The sequence below is a fragment of the Leptodactylus fuscus genome, chromosome 9, assembly GCF_031893055.1.
Source record: "Leptodactylus fuscus isolate aLepFus1 chromosome 9, aLepFus1.hap2, whole genome shotgun sequence".
Classification (NCBI taxonomy): domain Eukaryota; kingdom Metazoa; phylum Chordata; class Amphibia; order Anura; family Leptodactylidae; genus Leptodactylus; species Leptodactylus fuscus.
Genome location: NC_134273.1, coordinates 34571640 through 34596235, shown reverse-complemented (window position 1 = coordinate 34596235; position 24596 = coordinate 34571640). Strand labels below are relative to the sequence as shown.

At 40.0% G+C, this 24596-nt stretch overlaps 1 protein-coding gene across 8 annotated transcripts in view; it reads right to left on the bottom strand.

Moving 5' to 3' along the window:
• IQSEC1 (IQ motif and Sec7 domain ArfGEF 1) overlaps positions 1–24596 on the bottom strand; it is a 468208-nt gene that overhangs the window by 254586 nt on the left and 189026 nt on the right. For all 8 annotated transcript variants that reach the window (XR_012717459.1, XM_075286934.1, XM_075286933.1 and 5 more), the window contains exon 3: positions 17515–17559. Coding sequence is in view for 7 of the 8 variants with exons in the window: in XM_075286934.1 (XP_075143035.1) it covers positions 17515–17559 (45 nt within the window). In the remaining variant the exon portion in view is untranslated. The remainder of the gene's footprint in view (positions 1–17514; positions 17560–24596) is intronic.

Below are 24596 nucleotides of genomic sequence, written 5' to 3'. Positions count from 1 at the left end.
ACTACACTATCATATACCATATACTTAGTTTCTTCATGGGTATCCAATTCCAAAAACATTAAAACATATACTTTTTTCCCACAATGGATCCTTAAGGTGACCAATGCAACACCAAGACTCTTGTCACAGTTATTCGTTTAACATATAAATTGCAGGATGTATGTTAACCTGAGGCCACAGCCATGTGAACACAACTTAAGACAAATCCCATACTCCAGCTCCCCAATATCAGTAGCACTGTACTATTAGCTACAATGATTCCACAATAGTAACTACTGATCCCTAACACAGGTAGCTAGCCCCATAATATCCGATTAATGCCAGTCACACCATCCACAGATAATATCAGCCACATCTTCCAGCTGGATTGGCAGTATTGGAGTAAAATAATCCCTTCTAGGGAAATTCCTCTATGTGTATTTGGTATTTTCGCCTTTCATTCCAGATATATCAATATGCAGAGTCTGTTCAGCTGCGTTTATCTAGTACTGAATGCAGATCACAGTAAACATAACACAAATGCAGGGAAAGCTGCCATGTGTATAAGCCCTTTGGTCTTGGGTTATCTTCCAGGCAGAGAGGGAGCAGCATGAAGGCATCATTTTCTACTTCTTTGTCTCAAGTAATGATTTCACAGAAATTGCCAAGGAAAAAACATGATGGAAAGCTATCATTTATTTATTGATCTAACCACAGCTAATAAATATTGAAAAAATAAAGTGCATAGTGGAAATAAAGTATATGGAAATGAAAGGCTGTGTCTGTACAAACAGAAGGTTTTCTTATTGTTCGGTCCAGCTATTAGTTTGTTGTGGGGGTAGTTGGTGGGCAACTGTCTCAAAGCTGAAGACACATGGCCGCCAAGGGGAGACTCATTACTTGGGAGACTAGTTAGGTAGGATTTAGCACTTTCTGGTTTCTTGCACTCTGTTGCTGGATATAGTATGTGCTATATGTGTTTAATCCAGTAACACTTTATATGCTTCAATCTCTTGTTCAAGTCCAGTAGCGTTCCCAGTAAAATCAGGGTCATAGTATTTGTTTAATCATTTGTTCGCTCCATTGACTGACTGCTATCACCACCATCCATTTGTCGTAACATTTGACTATCAACAGCATTGTGTTCCAGTCATCTGTTAGTAAGTTCCTATTCCCTGGTATTCTTCTTACCTGCTGGTGTTGTGATACATGCTTCATATTTATTGTATATTTCATTGTTATTGTCTTATAATTTGGCCCTACTGTAAGTACTGGGGATAACTGAATACATGGAGACAGAATTTTTGGTGATGGTCTTTCTTTCTTCTTGTCAAAAACAATCTACTTATTATCCACGTGAAAGATGTTTTTCCGTGGCTTCCTTATGTCTTTTGCAGGCTAATAAAGAATGAAGCAATCCACTAAATTAAGGAACAATTGAAGTTTTACATTCATTAACTATTAATCACTTAGTTTGCATATCTAATAAAGCAAAGCATGATTCAGAATTATTTAGGGAACTGGTTTAATTATTTCTGCCTAATATAAATATTAAATTGAATTTATAGTAAAAATCTTAAGGTAATCCGAAAAAGAAATGTCATCAGGTATACAAAGAAAATACCCTACATAGGGTTCACAATATACATTTTTACCTATCAAGATGTCTTTGGATTATGGGATGGAAATCCACCCAAACACGGGGAGAACATATAAACTCCTTGCAGGTGGTTTTTTGCCCTTGGCAGGATTTGAACCCAGGACTCCAGCATTGCAAGGCTGCAGTGCTAACCACTGAGCCACCCTGTGGCCCCGAATATATTTTTTTCATAACTCATAATATGATTGCAAGGTTATGCCACCACTTTAGGATCAGTAGGGGTCTGACCTCTGGGATACCCATTGATCCTGAGAATGTAGGCGCTAAGCAGCTGATTCAGTGCTGTGGCTTATTCTCCATTTTTCCTTGCACAGCAGCATTTCTGGCCACCTGGCTGTGCAGGGAACTGCAGATGGACCTATTCATTTGAATGCAGGAAAAGTTTGCTTATATTATAAAGTTCGCTCAATTATAAAGTGACAGAATATTACTAGGTTACTAATAGTAACAAAAGGGAATACCTCCTTTAAATATCATGTCATTCCCAAAAGCCAGTCATTCCCAGAAGATCAGCAGCAATGTGGTGTACAAACAATGCCATAAGCAATGTAAGAGACTAAACTGGCCGGTCAGTATCACTTTTATGCGAAAGACGTCGCTAAATCTATACAAGACTATTTTTCTTTAATCTTCATTTTTTCAGAATTTTTGTGACATTTTGGGGTCATCTGAACCAAATACTAGCTTCCCATAGAGTTATGGGCTCAAGTTACAATGTGCTGAAAACTAGTTAATATTGTAACTCGAGGGACCATGGCATACTGATGGGAATAGGTAAAAACTGAAACAAAAGCTGGAGCAATGCTTTAAAGGGATTCTATTATTAAAATGCTATTTTTTCTCCCCAACACGTAGGAATAGCCTTAAGAAAGGCTAATCTTCTCCTACCTTTAGATGTCTTCTCCGCACGCCGTTCAGTAGAAATCCCATTTTTCATCAGTATGCAAATGAGTTCTCTTGCAGCACTGGGGGCGTCCCCAATGTTGCAAGAGAAGTCTCAGCGACGCCTCCATCTTCGTCTGGAATGGCTTCTTTCCGCATATTCTTGCAGCACTGTCTTCAAACTCCTACGCATGCGCAGTCGGCTCTACCATCGGGCCTCGGGCAGAGCCGACTTCACATGCTTGCGGCCATTTTTTTGTGGCCGCTTATGCTCTGTACTCCGTTGAACTATAGTATGTGCTATGTGTGTTTAATCCAGTAACTGTTTTATACACAGTCAGATAGTGCATACTGCTAACAGTATAGTTACGTATGAAATCAGCAGAACCTGCAGGCATAATGGGTCCCCATAGATGTCTAGAGACACTATATATCTGTTACCTACAGTTCCTGATAGACAATACAATGTTAAAGAGGGTTAACATATTAAATACCATTTTTTTTAGACAACAAGTATCGACTACTTTGAAATTCAGGTTGAGTATACCATGTATAGTGACAGGTCCTATTAATCTTGTCTCAGTCCTTGGTATCATTAACTAGCAACAGAGCAGACAGAACTGCAAGCTCTGGAGCAGGATTTCAGTGTAATAACATCTGCCTGAAGCCAGCTATTGCCCCAAGTCAACTGTGAAGAGAAAGATATTTATTTTGTGTGATTTTAGATCCATAGAGCATCACCTGCTGCTCCCCACTTACTTCTCAGCCTGGCAACTAAGCAAAGAAAAGGAAAGTTGGTTACATGATAAGAAATCCTAGTACAATACTATGATGATAACAAACATCCCATGTGCCAACCACAAAACCACGGCGATGGAGGAAGAATAAAACTGGAAGAGGTTTCTCCAGTATATGTATATTACAATCTTAATGGCTATGAACACTTTTAGATCATTTTTTTTTCAATGGCACCCAGGGGAAGGGGGTCTGAAAATAAAATTTAAAAGAAAAGTTTCAAAATACTGAATATAAAACTTCAAATCACCTTCTTTCGCTAAACCCAAAATAAACCATCTCAAACACAAACACATTAGGCATCTGCGCATCTGAAAATGTCAGAACTATATTATATTAAATATTATTATATAATAATATATTATATAACATATTTACCCCATAGGGCAAAGAAATAAAAATGGCTGAACCCTCGTTTTTCACCATTTCCATCAATCCCCAAAATGGTATCAATAAAAGTATAACTTGCCCTGCAAAAAAAGACGCCGTACACAGCAATGTATATAAAAATATATTTTTTTAAAAGTTCCGGAATATTGAATGGAACCATTGTAACGTACAATTTCTCCTGCAAAAAATAAGTTCTCATACAGTTGCATGAACAGAAAAATAAAAAAGCTATGGCTTATGGAAGTTGAGAAACGAAAATGAAAAATATATGTGATTATACTGTATGTGATGCAGGCCATGTACTAAGAAATATATATATATATATATATATATATATATATATATATATATATATATATATATATATATAGTGCATATATTTCTTAGCATATGGCCTGCATCACCCCCAATGCAACTTTCTTTGTAAAACTTTGATGATACATTATCTAGAGACACAGTGACATTAAGGATTGATACAAAGGTTCTGCTTATCTGCAGCTTCCACTAAACACTATGATATACGGCATAGTCATATTTTTAAAGAATCACAGTCTCTGAGGCAACGTGTAATAGCTTTCCTGTCTACGGTGATTTCTAGCACAAGGAACTCTTAGATAAGGATTTTTGGCTTCAGAGCTTTGTGCAGAGGTTTCATTTACCATAAAAAGACAAATACAAAAATTCGACAAGATCATGGGATAAGGCTCAAATACGAGTTTTCAATATAAACAATATAAGACTATGTTCACCTTTGCACCAAAGACTTTGCTGCAGTGTCCATCCAAAATTGGTGCATACAAAAAGCCCTGCCTATCCATTATTCGGTCCTCCGATGAACCAGAACAATGATAAGCAGATATTTTTTGGAAGCTGGATAGCCCCTTTAATGACAGTCATGCCCTGTCCTGTGGGACTTTTAGATGACTGAAAGTCTGACCGCTGTGACACCCACCAATCAGGAGAATGGGGAACTAAAAATTCCCCCGAATGAGTCATGTGACTAGAACATGGGCAGCACTCCATTTACGTCTATTGTGTTCTCTGACGTGGCAATTATATGAAGTTGTACCTTTTCCTATTCAATATCACTCATAGGTGCCTTTTCAGACATCTCACTATTTTTTACAGAACTGCGACATGAAAACTCTCCTAGCAATGTTGTATTCAGACAACGCCAAATAGTAGTCTGCGTATAAATGGGGAAACAAAATAGATCAAATGCAAACTCTACACATAGCAAAGATAGTTGTCAGCTGCGAACACTATAAGAAAGAATATCATGAGTTATGCTGCATACCGCACATGAAAAAGTAACAATAATAAAATATGCATGTCATCTAGAAGAACTGCGAATAGAACTGCACAAAGTATTCAGTGCTCAGAAATAACACACAAATATGACAGAAATGGAGGAATGGTGTCAGTGCTTAGCAATGTCTGACAGAACTGGGAACTAGCAGATAATTCTACCCCCCATCCATTTGCAGACTTCAGTTTTAATGTTTTTTGTGGAATATTTTTTCTGAAACATTAAATTAATAGCTCCAAGAAAAGTCAACGGAGTGTGATATAAAAACAATGGGGACCCCGCGGCGCGCTGTTAACAAAGTCCCCTAAAGGAGCAATTCTTACCATTTACTCTATTTTAAATTAATCATTGTTTCCTCCTACACCAGCTTAGTCTTTGTTCACACCTGCGGTTATTTCCATTGTTCTGCGTTGTTATAGGAGCAGAACTACGAACCCCCCCCCCGAAGTGTCAAATCTGTTCCATGATGGACACAAACAACACCTGACAAACTTCACTGACTACAATGGGGGTCTGTCAGGTTTCTGTCATGTAGCATTTTACTAGTACTACTTGGAACCTCTTTCTTTGGCATTTTTATAGAAAACTGTGCAGATGTGAATGAAGCCTTACATATTTCTGATAATGTTCCCCTGGATTGGCTAGAACAGTGTTCATTATGTAGAGATCTAGGAAGATACATTACTTCCTATTATTATACTAGTTCATATTCTATGAAAGGGGCATACATAGATTATTTGTCAGTTTCGAATCATATTTTTTCGGTGAAAACTTCCATCTTCTGCAATCTGAGACAATTTTTTCCTCTATTTATTCTGAATAGCACTTTATCAAAAGTTCTACAAATGAAGTAAACTTCAACATAACATACAATGATAAAGCAAACCTTATTATAAAACAACTTTTCAAAATGAATAGTACAAGTGAATATAAGCAACTTTGTAATATACACTCACCAGCCACTTTATTAGGTACACCATGCTAGTAACAGGTTGGACCCCCTTTTGCCTTCAGAACTGCCTCAATTCTTCGTGGCATAGATTCAACAAGGTGCTGGAAGCATTCCTCAGAGATTTTGGTCCATATTGACATGATGGCATCACACAGTTGCTGCAGATTTGTCGGCTGCACATCCATGATGCGAATCTCCCGTTCCACCACATCCCAAAGATGCTCTATTGGATTGAGATCTGGTGACTGTGGAGGCCATTGGAGTACAGTGAACTCATTGTCATGTTCAAGAAACCAGTCTGAGATGATTCCAGCTTTATGACATGGCGCATTATCCTGCTGAAAGTAGCCATCAGATGTTGGGTACTTTGTGGTCATAAAGGGATGGACATGGTCAGCAACAATACTCAGGTAGGCTTTGGTGTTACAACTGTTAGAATCATATCTTCTATCTTGTATTTTGTCATAACTCTTTCTCTAGCAAAGATAAGTCTTGTCTAAAAAGGAAGTGGTTAGACTAATTAACATGGAGATGTTATGGGGATCAAAGAAGGAAAACCCTTTTCTTTCTTTAGGTAATAAGGAAATGGAATGCTAATGAATCCTCATGAATCTGATCAGCTTTAGGGCTGCACCTCTGTCTTGTCAATATAGAGTGTGTAACACAGGATGCCTATAGAAACACTGGAAGTTAGATCCAAGAATTGACACAAAAGTCTTTGATGTGTAATTATCTTCTGAGCCTTGAGATTCGCATACTGTATACAGTGACTATAGGGGGTTAGCTTCCTGGTGGAATGTAATGTTTTAGCCAATGGATAGAGGCTACCATTCCACATCCAATCCTGGTATGTTATGTTACGTCATAAGTCCAACCTGTTTTGTCTGTATAAATATTGCCTTTTCTGTTACAATAAATCAGAACTCACTTGATACACTATCAGTTGCGTGTGTGTGTGCGTGTGGCTTCTCCAGGCCCAATGGGTGGTAGCCCATCTAGGCCTGTTAATTAATTATTAATTTGGAGCTCTGCAACATACTCTTACGAGGACAATTTAATGTCCCCAACAAATTGGCTTCCAACGTGCGGCTTGAGAAATAAGGAGACGGTTTACTGATCCCTCGGACGACCAGTGATTACGGAAGTTCCTGGAACCGCAGATCCAAAAAGTCAGCAGCTGCAGGTAAGAACTTTTTTTTCTTACCAATCTGATCTGTGTTTCTAAGGACTTTTTGTACTCCTGTCCGAGTGTGAGGTAAACACATATGTTCTGTTCCTTATATAGATATCTCAAGCTTTTTGCAAAGAACCTAAGAGCAGTATGTTGTATGGGTGTTGCTAGATAGAAACTTGGGCTGAAATTGTTAGCTGATCTGTTGTGGTTGTGCAGTTGTTGTATTCCTCATTTGTGTTCTGTAGAAAGTAAGTAGTCACGTGACAAAGGGACATAGTGATCCCTCATCTGACCTTGAATAGTCACTTTCGAGTCAGATGCAGTTGTATCTTGTGAAAGAAAGGGCAGTGAAAAAAGGCAGAAATCTAACTGACCTTGAATAGTCACTTTCGAGTCAGATGCAGTTGTATCTTGTGAAAGAAAGGGCAGTGAAAAAAAGGCAGAAATCTAACTGACCTTGAAAAATCACTTTCGAGTCAGATACAATATATATATATATATATATATATATATATATATATATATATATATATATTGTGTTGTATCTTGTGAAAGAGAGGATAGTGAGAAAGGCAGAAATAAAGCACGCAGAACAAAATGGGAGAAGTGCAGAGTCAGCCAGTATGGAAATCAACCCAAGAGATAGTAGAAGAGAGAGAGAGTAGAGCCGTGGTGAACAGCTGTAGCAAATTGTTGTTGTACTGGACTTCTGAATAGTAGTCATTGGCAAGGAATTGACTCCATCCATAGAGGCTGGGTTCAGGATCAAAAATTAAGTAAAAATGTTGAAAAGTTGGACGCAGGTAAGCAGGGAAATAGAAAGGGAGGGGTATAGAAATAAGGAACATGAGGGAGTCATGTATTATGCCCCCCCTGAGAAAAACCCATCTCCCTATGAGCAAAACTCTGCACCATCTGCTCCAGGTAATCCTGATGGAAGGACATGTGCTAGATGTGGTCAGGAAAGAGCCTGTAAACCAAAATGGCGGCATAGTGAAGCCCCTGACTTATTACAAGCTGCCAAAGGCCTTGAGTTAGATCACAGGTCTGAGAAGGAGAAAAAGGTATTGCTTGCCTTCAATAATAAAAATTCTGGCCAGAGAACTCGCAACAGACAAGGAGGCAAACAAAAACACAATTACAAGTGTTATCACTGTAGGAAGCCAGGCCATTTTATAAAAGACTGTAGATCTTTAAAAGCTGGAAACCCCCCAGCTCAGGGCACTGACCAATGTGCCAACACCCCTCAATGAGGAGTTGGCAACCCTGTACCAGTCCTCCCTGCAAAAACATCAGAAGAAGGTGTGGCAATAATACATAAAAGGGGAGGTATTGGGGGAAGAAATCCCCTTCTTAGTGGATACAGGGGCTGCCATTTCTGTTGTTAAAGGATACCACATACCTTATGAGCTGAGGACTGATAAATCTCAATCTTGTGTTGGATTAGGAGGAAAAAGAATCATTTTAAAAGAAACAGTGCCACTCAATGTGAAATTTAGAGGGAAAAATGTTGTCACCAAATTGCTTGTTAGTGACGATGTGCCAACATCTCTTATTGGTACTGAGGTGTTAACGGTGCTTGGTGCAAATATAAAATTTGATCCTAGTGGGGAGGTACAAGTGGAAACATCAGCTATTACCATTGATGAATTTTGTATGCTGGCTGCCTCATTGTCTGAGTCATTCTTCAGTCCTGTTTCTGTACTAACTAAGGAGGAATCCACCCAGCTTTCCCAGGTACCAGATAAATTCACAATGAGTGTCAGGCCCCTCCCCCACCTCCTATTGTCCTCTGTATATCCACAGCAGAGGTATCATGTTATACAGGTTTGGTAGGTGTCAGCAAGAAGGGGGAATGGGAAACAGCAGGTGGCTAAATTGTCAGCTATAAGTGAAATTGTAACATTGTAAAACCACTGGTATAATGTATGGACAATTAGGAATATATGGTTTAATAATTTATAACTTTATAGCGTAAGCTGCTTTCAGAAATGCCAGTATTTGATTTTTAAACCTTGTGTAACAGTGGTAAAAACTTTGATTGGAATCTCATAAAGAAAAATGTTAAAATTCTGGCAGTTGGCCCTTAAGGCAAAACCTCAAATATAGGTTAAAAGGTTCTGAACATCTGTGGTAATTAGAAGAGAGGGGTTTGCCATAGACATATTCAAAAACTGCACAGAAATATTAATATGTAATGTTGGTATCAGTATTAGCGGTTTTAAATCATATTTAATGTCTTTAGAATTGGATTAATGTCATAAATTTTAGATAATCATTATGTTTATTTTTTTTTTTAGTGATACACATGAGAAGATGAAGCCATCTAATGATTTGTTTGTTTATTTTTCCTCAATATTCAGCGGTGCAGGAATTATAACTAACCCTGTGATTATTTGTAGGAAAAGAACAATAAGATGATATCACTGTACAAAATATATGAAAATTGACAAGTTCTTTATGATTCAATGGATGTGTGTGTGTCTGGAGCTCCAGTGTGAAGTATGTATGGAAGTAAATGGGCCCATATGTGTTACATGTATTGCTATATGCACATGCTCTGTTTGTTCATGTTTATATTGTTACATTTTTAGACTCCACAGGGAGCAGATGAAGAAATTGAATGCTGATAGTCCCACAGAGGGTGGTGACAAGTAGATATGAGTTCTTTTCCATCGTTGAATATATACAGTATATATGTCTTCTGGTGAATATGAGATGTACTTGATATACCATGTACATGTACTAGGTAATCAGTGTTTATTGGTTATGAGTTTATACTATAAACCCATGAATGTTAACAATCGGGAATTATTTTGTGAAAAAGTTTTATCTAATACTTGTAAAATGTTATTGGTCATTTCTATTCAGATTGATCCTTCTGATATGGGATTAGGCACCATAAAGGTTTAGGCAATGCATGTGAGCTATCTTAATATGTACACGCAGGTAAAGATAAATCGTAGTTTTGCAAAACAAAAAGTGGTATTTCTGTGGCATTGTTTGCTACAAGGTGATAGACATCTGACTAAGTAGATCAGAAGTCACTCGGATATCTGCTCTGTAATGTGTTTTTGTGTATAAACTCTTGTTATGACGGGGGAGGGGGAAGATAGATTGATCCCTTAAAGTTTTTGCTTTTTCTGCTGATATATTTTGAGCATTTAAATGAATTAGTTGTAATTCTGGAGTGTTTAGAAGTTGTAGAGAATTGAATTTACTTAGGATTGTATAAATAAGTCTGAATACAGGTTTGGCAAGTTTTAGCCAGCCACTTACAATGGCTGTACCCTTAGACCCTCATGTCTTAATTAGTGTCTTAATTAGGTCTCAAAAGTCCTATTGTATATCTGCTGAGGGCAAATGAAGTATTGTACTGCCCTGTATAGCTTAAAAGTGAGACACTGGAAATCTAATTAGAAGTGTCTCTTATTGTCACCTTAACTAAAAAAGAGTCAAAAGAAGTGATAGCAAAAACCACCAGTATATGAAAAGATTAGGCAAATGTTTCATGGGAAATTAAGTGAATATTATTGTGATATGTTGATAAAAAACATTTTTTTTATTTTTTTCTTGTGCCACAGATAGACAGACATGAACCTGATATGTTTTCCTCTATCAGAACGGTGGTAAGGCAATCCTCACACAGATAGACAGATGTCATATTTCTTTGGCAAGATAGAGCAACATGGAATTTGCTCTACATCCTCCTCAAACATCTCATTTCAGCGTTATTTGACTTTTGAATCCTGCAACTCTTATACCAGTAGGAGTTCATGATTTAAAGGGGGGAGTAGATAATGAGATATTTAGTAGATGAGATATTTTTAAACTCCCTCTCAGAAGAGGCGGCTTCAGTCATGTCACTGATGCCCCATTGGAGAATCCTGACTATGAGATGTTTGTGGACGGTTCCAAGTACCTAACAGAAAAAGGCAAATTTGAATACAGGGTATGCTGTAGTCATTATACATGACACCATAGTATAAGAAGCCCTTCCACCACACATGTCAGTATAAGAGGCTGACCTTATAGGAGCCTGATAGCATAGAAAAAATTTACACTGACTCCAGGTATGCGTATGGCATTGCACATGGTTATGGTCCAATATGGAGGTCCAGGAACTTCCTGACGGCACAGGGCAAACCAATTAAGAATGGAAACTTAGTAAGTCAGTTGAGATATGGCCATTGCCATAAGCCATTGGCAATTGTAAAAGTCAGAGCTCACACAAAGGGAAGAGACCCTGAGAGTATTGGAAATGAGAAGGCTGATTGAGCAGCGGTGCTACCACCATGGAAGGGTCTCAACCAGGTGAGAAAAATAGCAGACCCCAAGGGGCTGTACTCTAAGGTGACTGGTGAGGAAATTGAGAAATGGACAAAGGCTGGTGCCAGAGAATGTGAAGGAATGTGGAAATGGGGGATAAATCAGTGTACCCCCAAATGGCTGGTTTGGCCCACGGTAAGGTGCATGCCTCTTGAAATGCCATGGAGTCACTAGTGGGTAAACTATAGTTTGCCTCAGCATTTGGAAGGGCTGCAGGGAATCACGTAAAATCATGTCACATATGTGCTCTACACAATCCAGGGCAGGTAGTTAAGACACATCGCATGCACACCAAAACCCCTGTATCCATTACATACAATTGCCTGAATCTACAACGTACAAATCTGTTGGTCTGTGTGGATTTTGTTCTCAGGTTGGATCAGCCGAGCAACGACACAGGTAACTGCCAAGAAATTGATATCTGAGCTTGTGTGTAGATTGGGGATACCTGAGATGATAGAGTCTGATAGAGGCACACACTTCACAGGTGAAATAATGTATTTCGGATTGAGCAGAGTTCAGGAAAAGTGAAAAGTTTCTTTGAGTAGAAGTAGCCATGTGTGACCTGGTGAGCGGAGGATGGGCGGCTGCAGGATTTAGTATCACTACTGACAGATATATGTGAACCTGCATGGCATGTTGTAAAGGAAAAGTGTCTTTGAGCCATGCCCAGAGCCCTTGTACCTGCTCCAGGGATTGCAGGATAACTATATGCTATAACTTTAGTAACTACTAAAGATGAGACGGTATAAGTACGTGCTTGTGTGTATAGTGATATCTCTTCAGGATGGCCTGGGGCATATCTGGTGAAGAAAGCCATCACAAGTGGGCTGCAGGTAGACGGCTATTGAAAGATGTAGTGTGTCACTTGTATTTGTATTTTCTGTAAGGTACCCTCCTGACAGAAGAATTGGTTTTAGCCCATATCAAACTTTCTTTGGGTCAGCCCCTAGGTTAGAGTTGTATTATGGTGTACTGACTGACTATGTGATGTCTTTGCAAAAACATCTGACTAATCTATAGTTTTGAGTTTTCTCCTCCCTCTCAGATTTTAAGTTAGTGGACGGGACCTATTCATTTGAGCCAAGAGATTGATGACACGTGAGAAATCTTCTTGAACCAAGATTTGATGATTCCCTCCAAGTGCTGCTAACTACTAATACTTCTATGAAACTTGAAGGACAGAGTAACTGTATCCATGCTTCACATTGCAAAGAAGTCTCTACACAAACAGCGATGAAGATTCACCCGATGTTACTGTTATAGATTATTCTGGCGATAAGCCTGCATAGAACATTTGACAATGAGTGGGATAATAAGTTTTTTTTTCTTTAAACATCATATGATCTTGATCTGAATGTGTCAGACTGTAGGATATGTACTCATAGCCCCATATTAGCCTCAGTCATGTTATATAGCTGTTTTCATAACACAACAGGAAGTAATGATACATAGTATAAGCAAGTGAATGTATAATCAGACTGAAGATAACAGGCCAGAACTATGGTTGAGATTAATTTGGAATACAGGAATCTATATAAGGGGAATCTGGGAAGGTCCAGCAGTAGACGTTAAGTCACTGAAGTACCTAAATATGAATTCCTGTATCCAATTATCTCAAAATGGGGGAATTGTTAGAATCATATCTTCTATCTTGTATTTTGTCATAACTCTTTCTCTAGCAAAGATAAGTCTTGTCTAAAAAGGAAGTGGTTAGACTAATTAACATGGAGATGTTATGGGGATCAAAGAAGGAAAACCCTTTTCTTTCTTTAGGTAATAAGGAAATGGAATGCTAATGAATCCTCATGAATCTGATCAGCTTTAGGGCTGCACCTCTGTCTTGTCAATATAGAGTGTGTAACACAGGATGCCTATAGAAACACTGGAAGTTAGATCCAAGAAGTGACACAAAAGTCTTTGATGTGTAATTATCTTCTGAGCCTTGAGATACGCATACTGTATACAGTGACTATAGGGGGTTAGCTTCCTGGTGGAATGTAATGTTTTAGCCAATGGATAGAGGCTACCATTCCACATCCAATCCTGGTATGTTATGTTACGTCATAAGTCCAACCTGTTTTGTCTGTATAAATATTGCCTTTTCTGTTACAATAAATCAGAACTCACTTGATACACTATCAGTTGCGTGTGTGTGTGCGTGTGGCTTCTCCAGGCCCAATGGGTGGTAGCCCATCTAGGCCTGTTAATTAATTATTAATTTGGAGCTCTGCAACATACTCTTACGAGGACAATTTAATGTCCCCAACACAACGATGCTCAATTGGTACCAAGGGGCCCAAAGAGTGCCAAGAAAATATTCCACACACCATGACACCACCACCACCAGCCTGAAGTGTTGATACAAGGCAGGATGGATCCATGCTTTCATGTTGTTGATGCCAAATTCTGACCCTACCATCCGAATGTCGCAGCAGAAATCGAGACTCATCAGACCAGGCAACGTTTTTCCAATCTTCAATTGTCCAATTTCGATGAGCTTGTGCAAATTGTAGCCTCAGTTTCCTGTTCTTAGCTGAAAGGAGTGGCACCCGGTGTGGTCTTCTGCTGCTGTAGCCCATCTGCCTCAAAGTTCGACATACTGTGCGTTCAGAGATGCTCTTCTGGCTACCTTGGTTGCAACGGGTGGCTATTTGAGTCACTGTTGCCTTTCTATCAGCTCGAACCAGTCTGGCCATTCTCCTCTGACCTCTGGCATCAACAACACATTTCCGCCCACAGAACTGCCGCTCACTGGATGTTTTTTCTTTTTCGGACCATTCTCTGTAAACCCTAGAGATGGTTGTGTGTGAAAATCCCAGTAGATCAGCAGTTTCTGAAATACTCAGACCAGCCCTTCTGGCACCAACAACCATGCCACGTTCAAAGGCACTCAAATCACCTTTCTTCCCCATACTGATGCTCGGTTTGAACTGCAGGAGATTGCATTTAGGCATGTAGACATGGTCAAGACAATGAGTTACCGCCATGTGATTGGCTGATTAGAAATTAAGTGTTAACGAGCAGTTGGACAGGTGTACCTAATAAAGTGGCCGGTGAGTGTATATTATATAAGAAATATGTTCCTTCTCCATTTGTCAAGGTGAATTACTTTTTAGCCTATGGAGAAAGGAGGGTGAGAATAAGGCTGCTGGTAAAGACACACTAATAGCTGCAGCTGCTACACTCACACTGAGTGATGGAGCCCTTTGGACACTGCTATGTTTCTAGACAGAGTCTACTGCACAGAATGAAGAAAAAAATGGATTACCAGCCTCCTCCTCCCCCTTTGACTTCTGGGTGTGAGATAGACATAAATGCAACTCTATGTACACAAATCTCTGAGAATCATCCTAACCTCAGGATTAGGGTGCACAACCCATTCTAAAGGGTGCTTTGTCTGGAGAGGTGACCATGCATGCACAGCTTTCTCTATTCATTTCTATAGGATCTCCAGAGAATCTAAGACTATCATTCTCATTAATCCAAAACTCCCACTTCCAGCTCAAAGAGTTCTCGCACGTTGCATCAATTCTCTGGAATGTGCTACCTTGAACAATCAGACTAAAACTAGCTTCCAACGTGACAAAGCAGCCCCCAAAACATTTATTTTAAAGCTGGCTTATCACATTCCCTCATCTGACTCTTCTATATTTACTCCGCTAAACAATCTCTTCTGTTTACCTCTTCCTTCTGTATTATTCCTTTCAACCATGCCTTAATAGTGACCCCATATCTGAACACTATGTAGCTGACCATACACATATACCAGCTGATGGCTGGCTCATGAAGCTTTATATCTATCACCTTGCATTATAATATAGGTTTGGACTAGTATACCATCAAACACTTTTAACTTGTGTCATCCCTTCTACCACCTAGTTCTTGCATGCAGAACCCTCGCTCTTATTGTGTGATTTGATGGTTAATGAGTCTATCATTGCCTAGATCATTTTTTAACTAAGCTTATCTTTATATAGCATTTAGCAAGGCAATTCTAGGCATACCTGTCTTTCCTTGATCCTTGTAGCCATTTTTGACTGAAACTGGGTTTATTCATATGCAAATTAATCTTCAGGGAGCGTTATCCCTGTGCTCAGAGCACCCCGCGTTATCAGCTGCCTCCATTTCTCACCACCCCTTTCTTGAAAGATGATCCCTCCTTCTACACCTCTTCAGGGCTTCCAGAGCAGTTAGTCATGTACAGCACGATTAAATCTTGCACATGTGCTGTACATGACTAGCTGTTCTGAAAGTAGTGAAGAGGTGTAGAAGGATGGATCATTTTTTAAGAAAGGGAAGAAAGGGGTGGTGAGAAATGGAGGCAGCTGATACAAGGATCAAGGAAAGACAAGTATGCCTAGAAAAGGCTTGCTAAAGACTATATAAAGATACACTTAGTTAAAAAAACGATATATAAATTCCCTTTAATTTATTACTATTGTAATGTCTCATTTTGTCTGTCTTACTCTATGATTTGTGAAGTGCTACAGAAAATGTTAGTGCTATAAAAATAAAAAAGATTTCTTTATTTTGATTATTTTTTATATACTCATAGAAATAAGTGAAATTAAGATACATAAAAATATGTTATCCATGATGTTTTTATGATTGGTCTCTCCTTAGGAAAGTCCATAAATATAAGATTGATGGGAGACTGACAGCCAGCCACCAATATGGATTAGTTGATCGGGGCTTCCTTTGGTCTGTGTGTGGCACAGTGTGCAGACCTAGAAGTAGACAGCACCATGCCATGTATAGTGGAAGCTGAGCTGCTGTACCTGTATACTGCTGCTGTACCTGTATACTGCCACCATACAGGGCAGGAAGCCAACTGCTGCCGAATCCTTGCATTATACAGTACACAAATAGGAGGCATCTCCACACAGCTGATCTGTGCAGGTATAGGCTGTCAGACCTCCAGGATCACTTATTTATGGCCTATCCTGACGATAGGTCATACGAAAAAGAAAACAAAAAAAAAAAGAACATTGACAACCTTTTTAAGTCATTTAATAATAATGACTTGCTTTCGGCAACCTAACTCATATTACTCATGTGTTTCACTTATAACATAAACACTTTTTATTAAAGACTATACGGTGCAATTTGACTTAGATAGTGAGAAGAAAGAAATGTCTATTGTACGGTGACAGGTGTAATAAATAGATGCGCCCATTTCTAGGTGTCGTTAAGTGTTCGTTTACGCAATCAGATTTCTTTTAATGGCTCATATTTTCAGTGAATTCATTTTTAGAATATCTCGGTATATTGCTGTGTACTATATGTACTGTATAATCTGCATAAACTTCCCATCTGTATGAATACAATGTGCAGCTGATTAGGCAGAATAATATGCAATCACGAGCGTCATAACGCTGGGGCTCAGGATTTAGAACACTATAATGAAGTGTTATATAGAAAATTATATAGCCTTTCCCCAATGCTTCAGATCATCAAATGAACCACTGAGAGACGAACAAAAGATATATTAAGAGCAAAAATCAGAAATAGTGTCAAAAGTTAGAGTGGCCCCATTAATGCAACAATAACAGGCTAAACTACATATGACGAGCGACAATCTGTGAAGCTTAGTCAGTCTATGTTACTTACTAGCAAGTGTGTAGTGTATGCTTGTCATGGGTGAACATACAGTAAGTGCTCGTTCAGATGGCTGAGTTTGGTCTGAGAAACACAATCCATGAGACGGCTGCATCTCCCAGACTGACTGCGGCTCATCCGAACTGACAACATCATAATGATTTGTGATTCCCTGAACTCCTGAAATACCATGGGTCTATTGTGCTGTACTCACAGCATCATTGAGCACGGGGCAGTATTGGACCTTAATATATTAGCTTCACAGGTGTATAATATAGCAACATGTCACTGCTGTTGGAAAAAATGCTGCAGTCGCCCAACGCAACCAACCTTCCTTTAGTTCTCCATAAAAAAGAATACATTGTAGTTTCTATTTCCCACATTCATAGTGATAAATCTCCCCCAACATCTACCCCCTGAAAAGCAACAAAAAATGTACTTACGGTGTGCTTCTTGTTCCAGCACTGGGCACAGGTGGTCTTCTTCCCCTACAAAATGCATTAAGATTAAACTGGTGTCTGCAGAAGTGAGGAAATGCAACATAGGTATTTATAGTAGGGACATGCAACATAGTTATTTATAATAGGGACATGCAGTAATAGTTATTTATAGTAGGGACATGCAACATAGTTATTATAGTAGGGACATGCAACATAGTTATTTATAGTAGGGACATGCAAAATAGTGGCTTATAGTAGGGACATGCAACATAGTTATTTATAGTAGGGACATGCGACACAGTTATTTATAGTAGGGACATGCAACATAGTTATTTATACCGTAGTAGGGACATGCAACATAGTTATTTATAGTAGGGACATGCAACATAGTTATTTATAGTAGGGACATGCAACATAGTTATTTTGAAGCGGGGATATGCAGTAATAATTATTTAGAAGCGGGGATATGCAGTAATAGTCCTAACATGTTAATATATCCAAAGACTATTCATTAAGAAATCTGAACTCTACAGACAGATGATAGGTTCTATAGCCCATAGTACATCTCCAGGGAACAGTAAGCGATAGACTATTTTAGGCTTAGTGATCACAATAGGAACTGCACAGTATGTAGAAAAAAATAAAAAAGATAAAACTTTCTTTAAAGTGGTTATCCAGCTGCAAATACATTCACTTCGGTGCTAAATACTCACTGTTCCTTGTACACACTTTGCTTGGCTGTATTTTACTTGCAGCTCCTTGTATCACTGTAAGGACTCTTCTCTCCACCGGTTTCCTTATAAAATTGGTAGAAGCCCGGCAGACCCCATCATAGTCTATGGGGTCTGCAGGTTTCTGCATGTATCCGCTTTTTTAATGGACAGAGTTTCTGTCTTTTGGGTTCAGAAGCGGACCCTAAGGAAAGAAACCCAAACACTAAGGGCTCAATTTAAATAGAACTTTTTGGCAAGGCACATCAGCTCTATGTTCACAGATGGAAAAATGAAGCATCTCTTGAAAAGAACACTGTCCTTACTGTGAAACATATATGTTATGTTCTGGGGCTGCTTTGCTGCATCTGGCACAGGGTGTCTGGAATCTGTGCAGGGTCCAATGAAATCTCAAGACTATCAAGGGATTCTAGAGAGAAATGACCCTAAATCCTGTTGAGCATCTTTGAAGGAGCTGCAACATGTCATCTGGAAAAGGTACTATATACAGTTCTATATACTGCTGGAAAGCCGACAGTGTGCTGAATTCAGCGCACTGTCGGCTTTTATGATCTATGCCCCGGGTGAAGAGCTAGCGGTCCCGGTACCGTAGCTTTTTACAGTCAGAAGGGTGTTTCTGACACTCTGTCAGGAACGTCCTTCTATACAAGCAGCGCCAATAGAGCTGTACTGTACGGAACGCCCCCTCCCTCTGCTCACAGTACTCGTCCATAGACGAGTATTATCAGGAGGGGAGGGGGCGTTCCTCCCCGGTCTCAGAGCACAGCGCTATTGGCGCTGCTTGTAAAGAAGGACGTACCTGACTGACTGTCAGAAACGCCCTTTTGACTGTGAAGACCTACGGTACCGGGACCGCTAGCTCTTCACCCGGGGCACAGATTATGAAAGCCGACAGTGCACTGAATTCAGCACACTGTCGGCTTTCCAGCAGTATATAGAACTGCCTGTGCCCCAAACCATTAAAGGTCCTCTTTAAGTTGATGCATCCTGTTATTTGGTCCATATTTTAAAAAAGTAGATAACCTATAATAATCACTACTTTAGGTCCTTTTCTCATGACATTCTCTTTAAAACCAGAGCAAGTCCATTTCAAGATTGCATACTGCATAGGGTGAAATTTGCGGCAAGATCTGCATATTTCGTGTAGAGATTGTGCAGTGGATTTTTCCACAAATCGCTCAACAATTTGCAATGTAAATTAGATCCCTTTGGGCACTCCCTAATGGCGCCGGAGTGTGTGCAACAATCGTTTTTGTAAATAATTTGAATTGTAGAATTTATTAAATCTGGTATTTCCCACACCAGTCCTAATAAAGATCCCTAACTGGTCCAGGACACAAATGAATCATCAATTGGCTCCAGCTTAATAAATCAGATGCTCACCCGTCAGCCACAATGAATATCTACATTGGTTCCTGAGCTTTCTGGTGTGAGTTCTAATAAGTATTTTGGGCCAAGGCTTTCCCCCTCTTGGCTTGCCCCACCCACACTCATAGAAAGTGGTGAACTAGGCTCATGAAAAGGCCTTGTGCCAAAGATGTGTCAAAATAACACCCATTCACAACAAAAAACTGACATAGATGGGTTGATATTTTCCTCTTATATCTCTAAATAGTAGCAAGAACCGGCCACAGTCTATGCTGTGAGCTGCTCATGTCTATGTAAATATATAAAGTGTAGCATGTGGTGACCGTCCTGACACTGCAATCAAATATGGTGTGTTGGTGGGGGTCCAACAGCTGGGAAAGGGGGTATCTGAGTGGAATACCCCTTTAGTTGAAAACATTGAATGTCCCTGTAGCAGATCCCTAATATTATCCTTATACAATTGAAAACACTTTATATATGAACTTGTGTAAAAAAAAAAAAACCCTTTATACAGTTTTGATACATTTATTGATGTAATTTTTAATTTTACCAGTAAAACTATTTTAAAAATATTCCGCCTCACTTGTAAAATAAAAACCTGTATTGAACCTGCATGTAGTTTTTTTCAGATGACGTTTTGATGCATAGAGTGCATTCAAGTGGTCAGATTAGGTGAAGGCAAAAAAAAAAAATGCATCCAGTACATGAGTGCAATTTTCAATTTTTGGTGCAGTTTTTGAGCTGAAAAACATTACCTAAGTGGATTGCACATTTACTCAAAATTTCCCAATGAACCTCGTTCCCTATGGGGGATATTATCTGAGCATTAGTGGCTGCCGGTAGCGCTCGCGGTTTACTGCTAATTGCCGCACTGCGCCTGGACATGTGACTTATAACAATGGTGATTACTGGTAAACCATAAGCACTACCCGTGGCAAATCTGTTTGTATATAAAATGATATAAAATGAGTCAAATAATAGAAAATGCATTCTAGATCTGAAATATTGTTATAATGCTATATATACAGAACAAAAGCTGTGGCCGCCTATGTGCTCACCACACACCTTGTTAGCAGTATAGCATTAAAAGAACAAGCACTGCTGTTAAATCAATCAGCTCCGGCCTTTGGCTTAATTATACAGTGTGCTAGCGGTGCATAAATTGCATTGTGGAGTTTGCTTTATCTCTACTGCCACCTAGTGATGGTATTCTGGTATGACCAACCAAAAGAACACATCTATTACATTTGAGAAATCAGGATCTTGTTTATTAATGTGTGTGAGAGAGATAGAGAGAGAGAGAGGGGCAACTGTTCACCGAATCAATTATTACATAAGAAGAAACACTATTTCTGGTCATTATATAACTGACATTTTGTATTGTTTAGCAATTTCCCCCTCTGCATGCTATATCTATGTTTATCATTGCTCTCTAAGTTGCCATACACTTCTCACAGCGGGTACGGCAGCATCCTGCTGCATAACTGGCTTTCGCCCCACAAAATCCCTAGGATCGTGCAGAACATATAGAGAGTAGTACTGACATGTACTGAAGTTAGAAAGTGCTTTGGTAGTGATATTTAGCTCCAGCGTAAGATTTAGGGTGAATTCACACTGAGTAAACGCTAGCTTATTCTGAACGTAAAACACGTTCAGAATAAGCGGCGTCTAAAGCAGCTCCATTCATTTCTATGGGAGCGGGGATACGAGCGCTCCCCATAGAAATGAATGGGCTGCTTCTTTCACTCCGTGCAGTCCCATTGAAGTGAATGGGGAGTGCCGGCGTATACGGCAAGCTCTGCTCATGCCGGAGCGTACACGCCGGCACTCCCCATTCACTTCAATGGGACTGCACGGAGTGAAAGAAGCAGCCCATTCATTTCTATGGGGAGCGCTCGTATCCCCGCTCCCATAGAAATGAATGGAGCTGCTTTAGACGCCGCTTATTCTGAACGTGTTTTACGTTCAGAATAAGCTAGCGTTTACTCAGTGTGAATGCACCCTAAGGGTGCATGCACACTACGTAACGCCGGGCGTGTATGAGAGCCGTACACGCCGGCGTTACAGCAGGGCTCCCGAACACTTCCCATTCACTTCAATGGGAGCGCTCGTAAACGCCGCTGTTACGAGCGCTCCCATTGAAGTGAATGGGAAGTGTTCGGCAGTCTGCCGTAATGCCGGCGTGTACGGCTCTCATACACGCCCGGCGTTACGTAGTGTGCATGCACCCTTAAGGGTGCATGCACACTACGTAACGCCGGGCGTGTATGAGAGCCGTACACGCCGGCGTTACAGCAGGGCTGCCGAACACTTCCCATTCACTTCAATGGGAGCGCTCGTAAATGCCGCTGTTACGAGCGCTCCCATTGAAGTGAATGGGAAGTGCTCGGCAGCCCTGCTGTAACGCCGGCGTGTACGGCTCTCATACACGCCCGGCGTTACGTAGTGTGAATGCACCCTTAGCCTGTATTTCTTCATATATATTTTTTATCTCCATCAGGCTAGGTTCACAATTGCACTGTGCTCTCCACTGGGGGACTCCATCGATGGACAACTCATCTGCTAAAGTAGCGGATACCCATGGACCCCATAGACTATAATGGGGTCCGTCACGTGTCCGTTGGGTTTCCACCATTTTTTATACTGAAACCGACTTTTCTCTCCACTGATTTTCGGCAGAATCTGTGACGTTGTTTCCTACAGAGACTCCTACTTCTGATTTCTCCTCCTCCGCTCTCTATAGACATTCCCTTGAGTTATGTGACCTGTATTCTATCTCAAGATGGATATAGCAGTGATTTTCACAGTGAAACTTTAGCAGACGGAAGGGAGTGAGGAAACAGCCTGATAATAGCAATAAGAAGCATTTATCTCTTATATATTACATAGCTTCTTATAAAGTCCTGTACTATTCATTCACACAATGCCCATTTAATACCACCTATAATTAGAAAGATTTTTTTTTATCTTTAATGATTTATTTTTAAAAACAAACCTATATTCCAAGAATAATGTTACACTAGAGCCACCTGCTATTCTATAAATAACCTTTACCGTGTCCACCTCAGTAAGTGTACCGCATGCTCAGCCTTGCTTTTCTCTCTGTCCTACTTAGTATGCACAAGGATCCCTGGTATGGTGAGCCGGCTGCTTCTGAAGGTACTGTACGTGAGAAGACAATGCAGATTCAGAAGCAGCCGCTTCACCATACCAGGGATCGCTCTGTATACTTGGTGAAGCAGAGAAGGGAACCAAGACTGAGTAATCGTGTCCACCTCGAGACATTTACCAAGGTGGACCCAATAAAGGCTATTCATAGAAACAGCAAGTGGCGCTACTCTAACATAACTCCTGGAATATTTGAGAACAGAAGTAATTTTAATATATGAAAATGCAAAAAATGTTAAAAATCTGGGCTTAATTTAACTATAAACAATAAGGAAGATTTACGATTATGCCTCGTACGACAGTTTTCTGGTTGTTTTGTGTAAAAATAAGAAGAAATAAAAGGTGACTGTGCCCCACCTCAACCACTTTCCTGAAAAGGGAGCATGGCGAGGGCGTGCAGTTTTGGGGGTACGGCTACATTTGTCCTCATTTAGCACCCTCCTCCAGGTTCGGGGCTATGAAAACTGGGGTTAAAAACACCTGTCTTCATAAATCTGCCCAATTTTCTTTGTACGATAATAAATGCCATATATATGAGATATTTATCAACAGATTAATAGCAAATGTAGTCGATCATGCACATTAGATGTGTATCGGCCTAACAGCTGATGTTGGTGGGTTTGGCCGACGATCTAATGTGTACAGGGGCCTCCTGAAACTCTTTTGATGGCAGATCGGAGCCAAGTTTACGGCAGTTCGGTTTCAGTTATCCAATCCCTTTTGTTCTTGGAAAATGAGAGGCTGCCGCGTTCCCCTCTCCCTATTCTTTGCATGTGCACTGTAGATCCTACATGAGAGCACACGTGTGTGGTGATGTCAGGCAAGATAGCTGTTGGTGAACATCAACTAAAGCACTTTGGTTGCATTATTTTAGTAGCATTTGACCTAATGTGTATGACCACCATAGAGTCAGGTTGATGGCAGATGAAATTTAGTGGAATCTATCCTCACTAAGGGTAAGTTCACACAGGGTTTTTTGGTCAGGATTTTGAGGTTGTATCCACCTCAAAATCCTGACCAAAAAGACGGCTCCCATTGATTTCAATGAGATCTGGTCAGCTTTTTTTTCCGGGAGACGAGACAAACAGAAAGAAAAAAGAAGCGAGATGCTCATTCTTCAGGCTGTTTCGCCTCGCGATTCGGCCTGAAGACACTCCCTTCTCCCAACTAGGCCCATTCATTGGGTCTAATCTGGAGTGGAGTGCGCGACTGCAGTTGCGGCTACCCGTTTTTTGGTCCAGAACCTGAGGCGGCCAAAAAACCCTGTGTGAACTTACCCTAAAGGTCTACAGATTAATATCATATGTCTATGGCCAGTTTTAGAGATTTGGATGTATGACTCTAATGTAAGATGTCTGAATGTGTCACGGTAGCATATATTACACGTATATATATAGATAGCACAAGCATTGGTGACATACTATATATATCAAGCTTAGCCTTAGTAGTGCTATACAATAATATGTGCATTGCTATAGGCTAAATCATGGCTACCAATGGTTAGTGGATGGCAGATCAATGGTTAACAACGTGTAAAACCTCCATTTCTATCATGTCTTTCCCAATAAGCTCTACAGTCTGTAAAAAGACTCCTATTCAATTTCCCTCTCCTGACCTTTGAGCTTCCTCAGTAAAACCAATGAATACATATCCTGGACAGGTCAAAGATTCATCTATAGTCCAAATCTGCTCATCCCATCCAAACAGGGACCTGCATCTGTAGACAGCTTTACTTCAAAGTATTTTGCTGATACCGAGCATGGTGCTGCTTGCCTGGGTGAGTTACCTTACATGCAGCTGTAACTGAGCTAAATAATA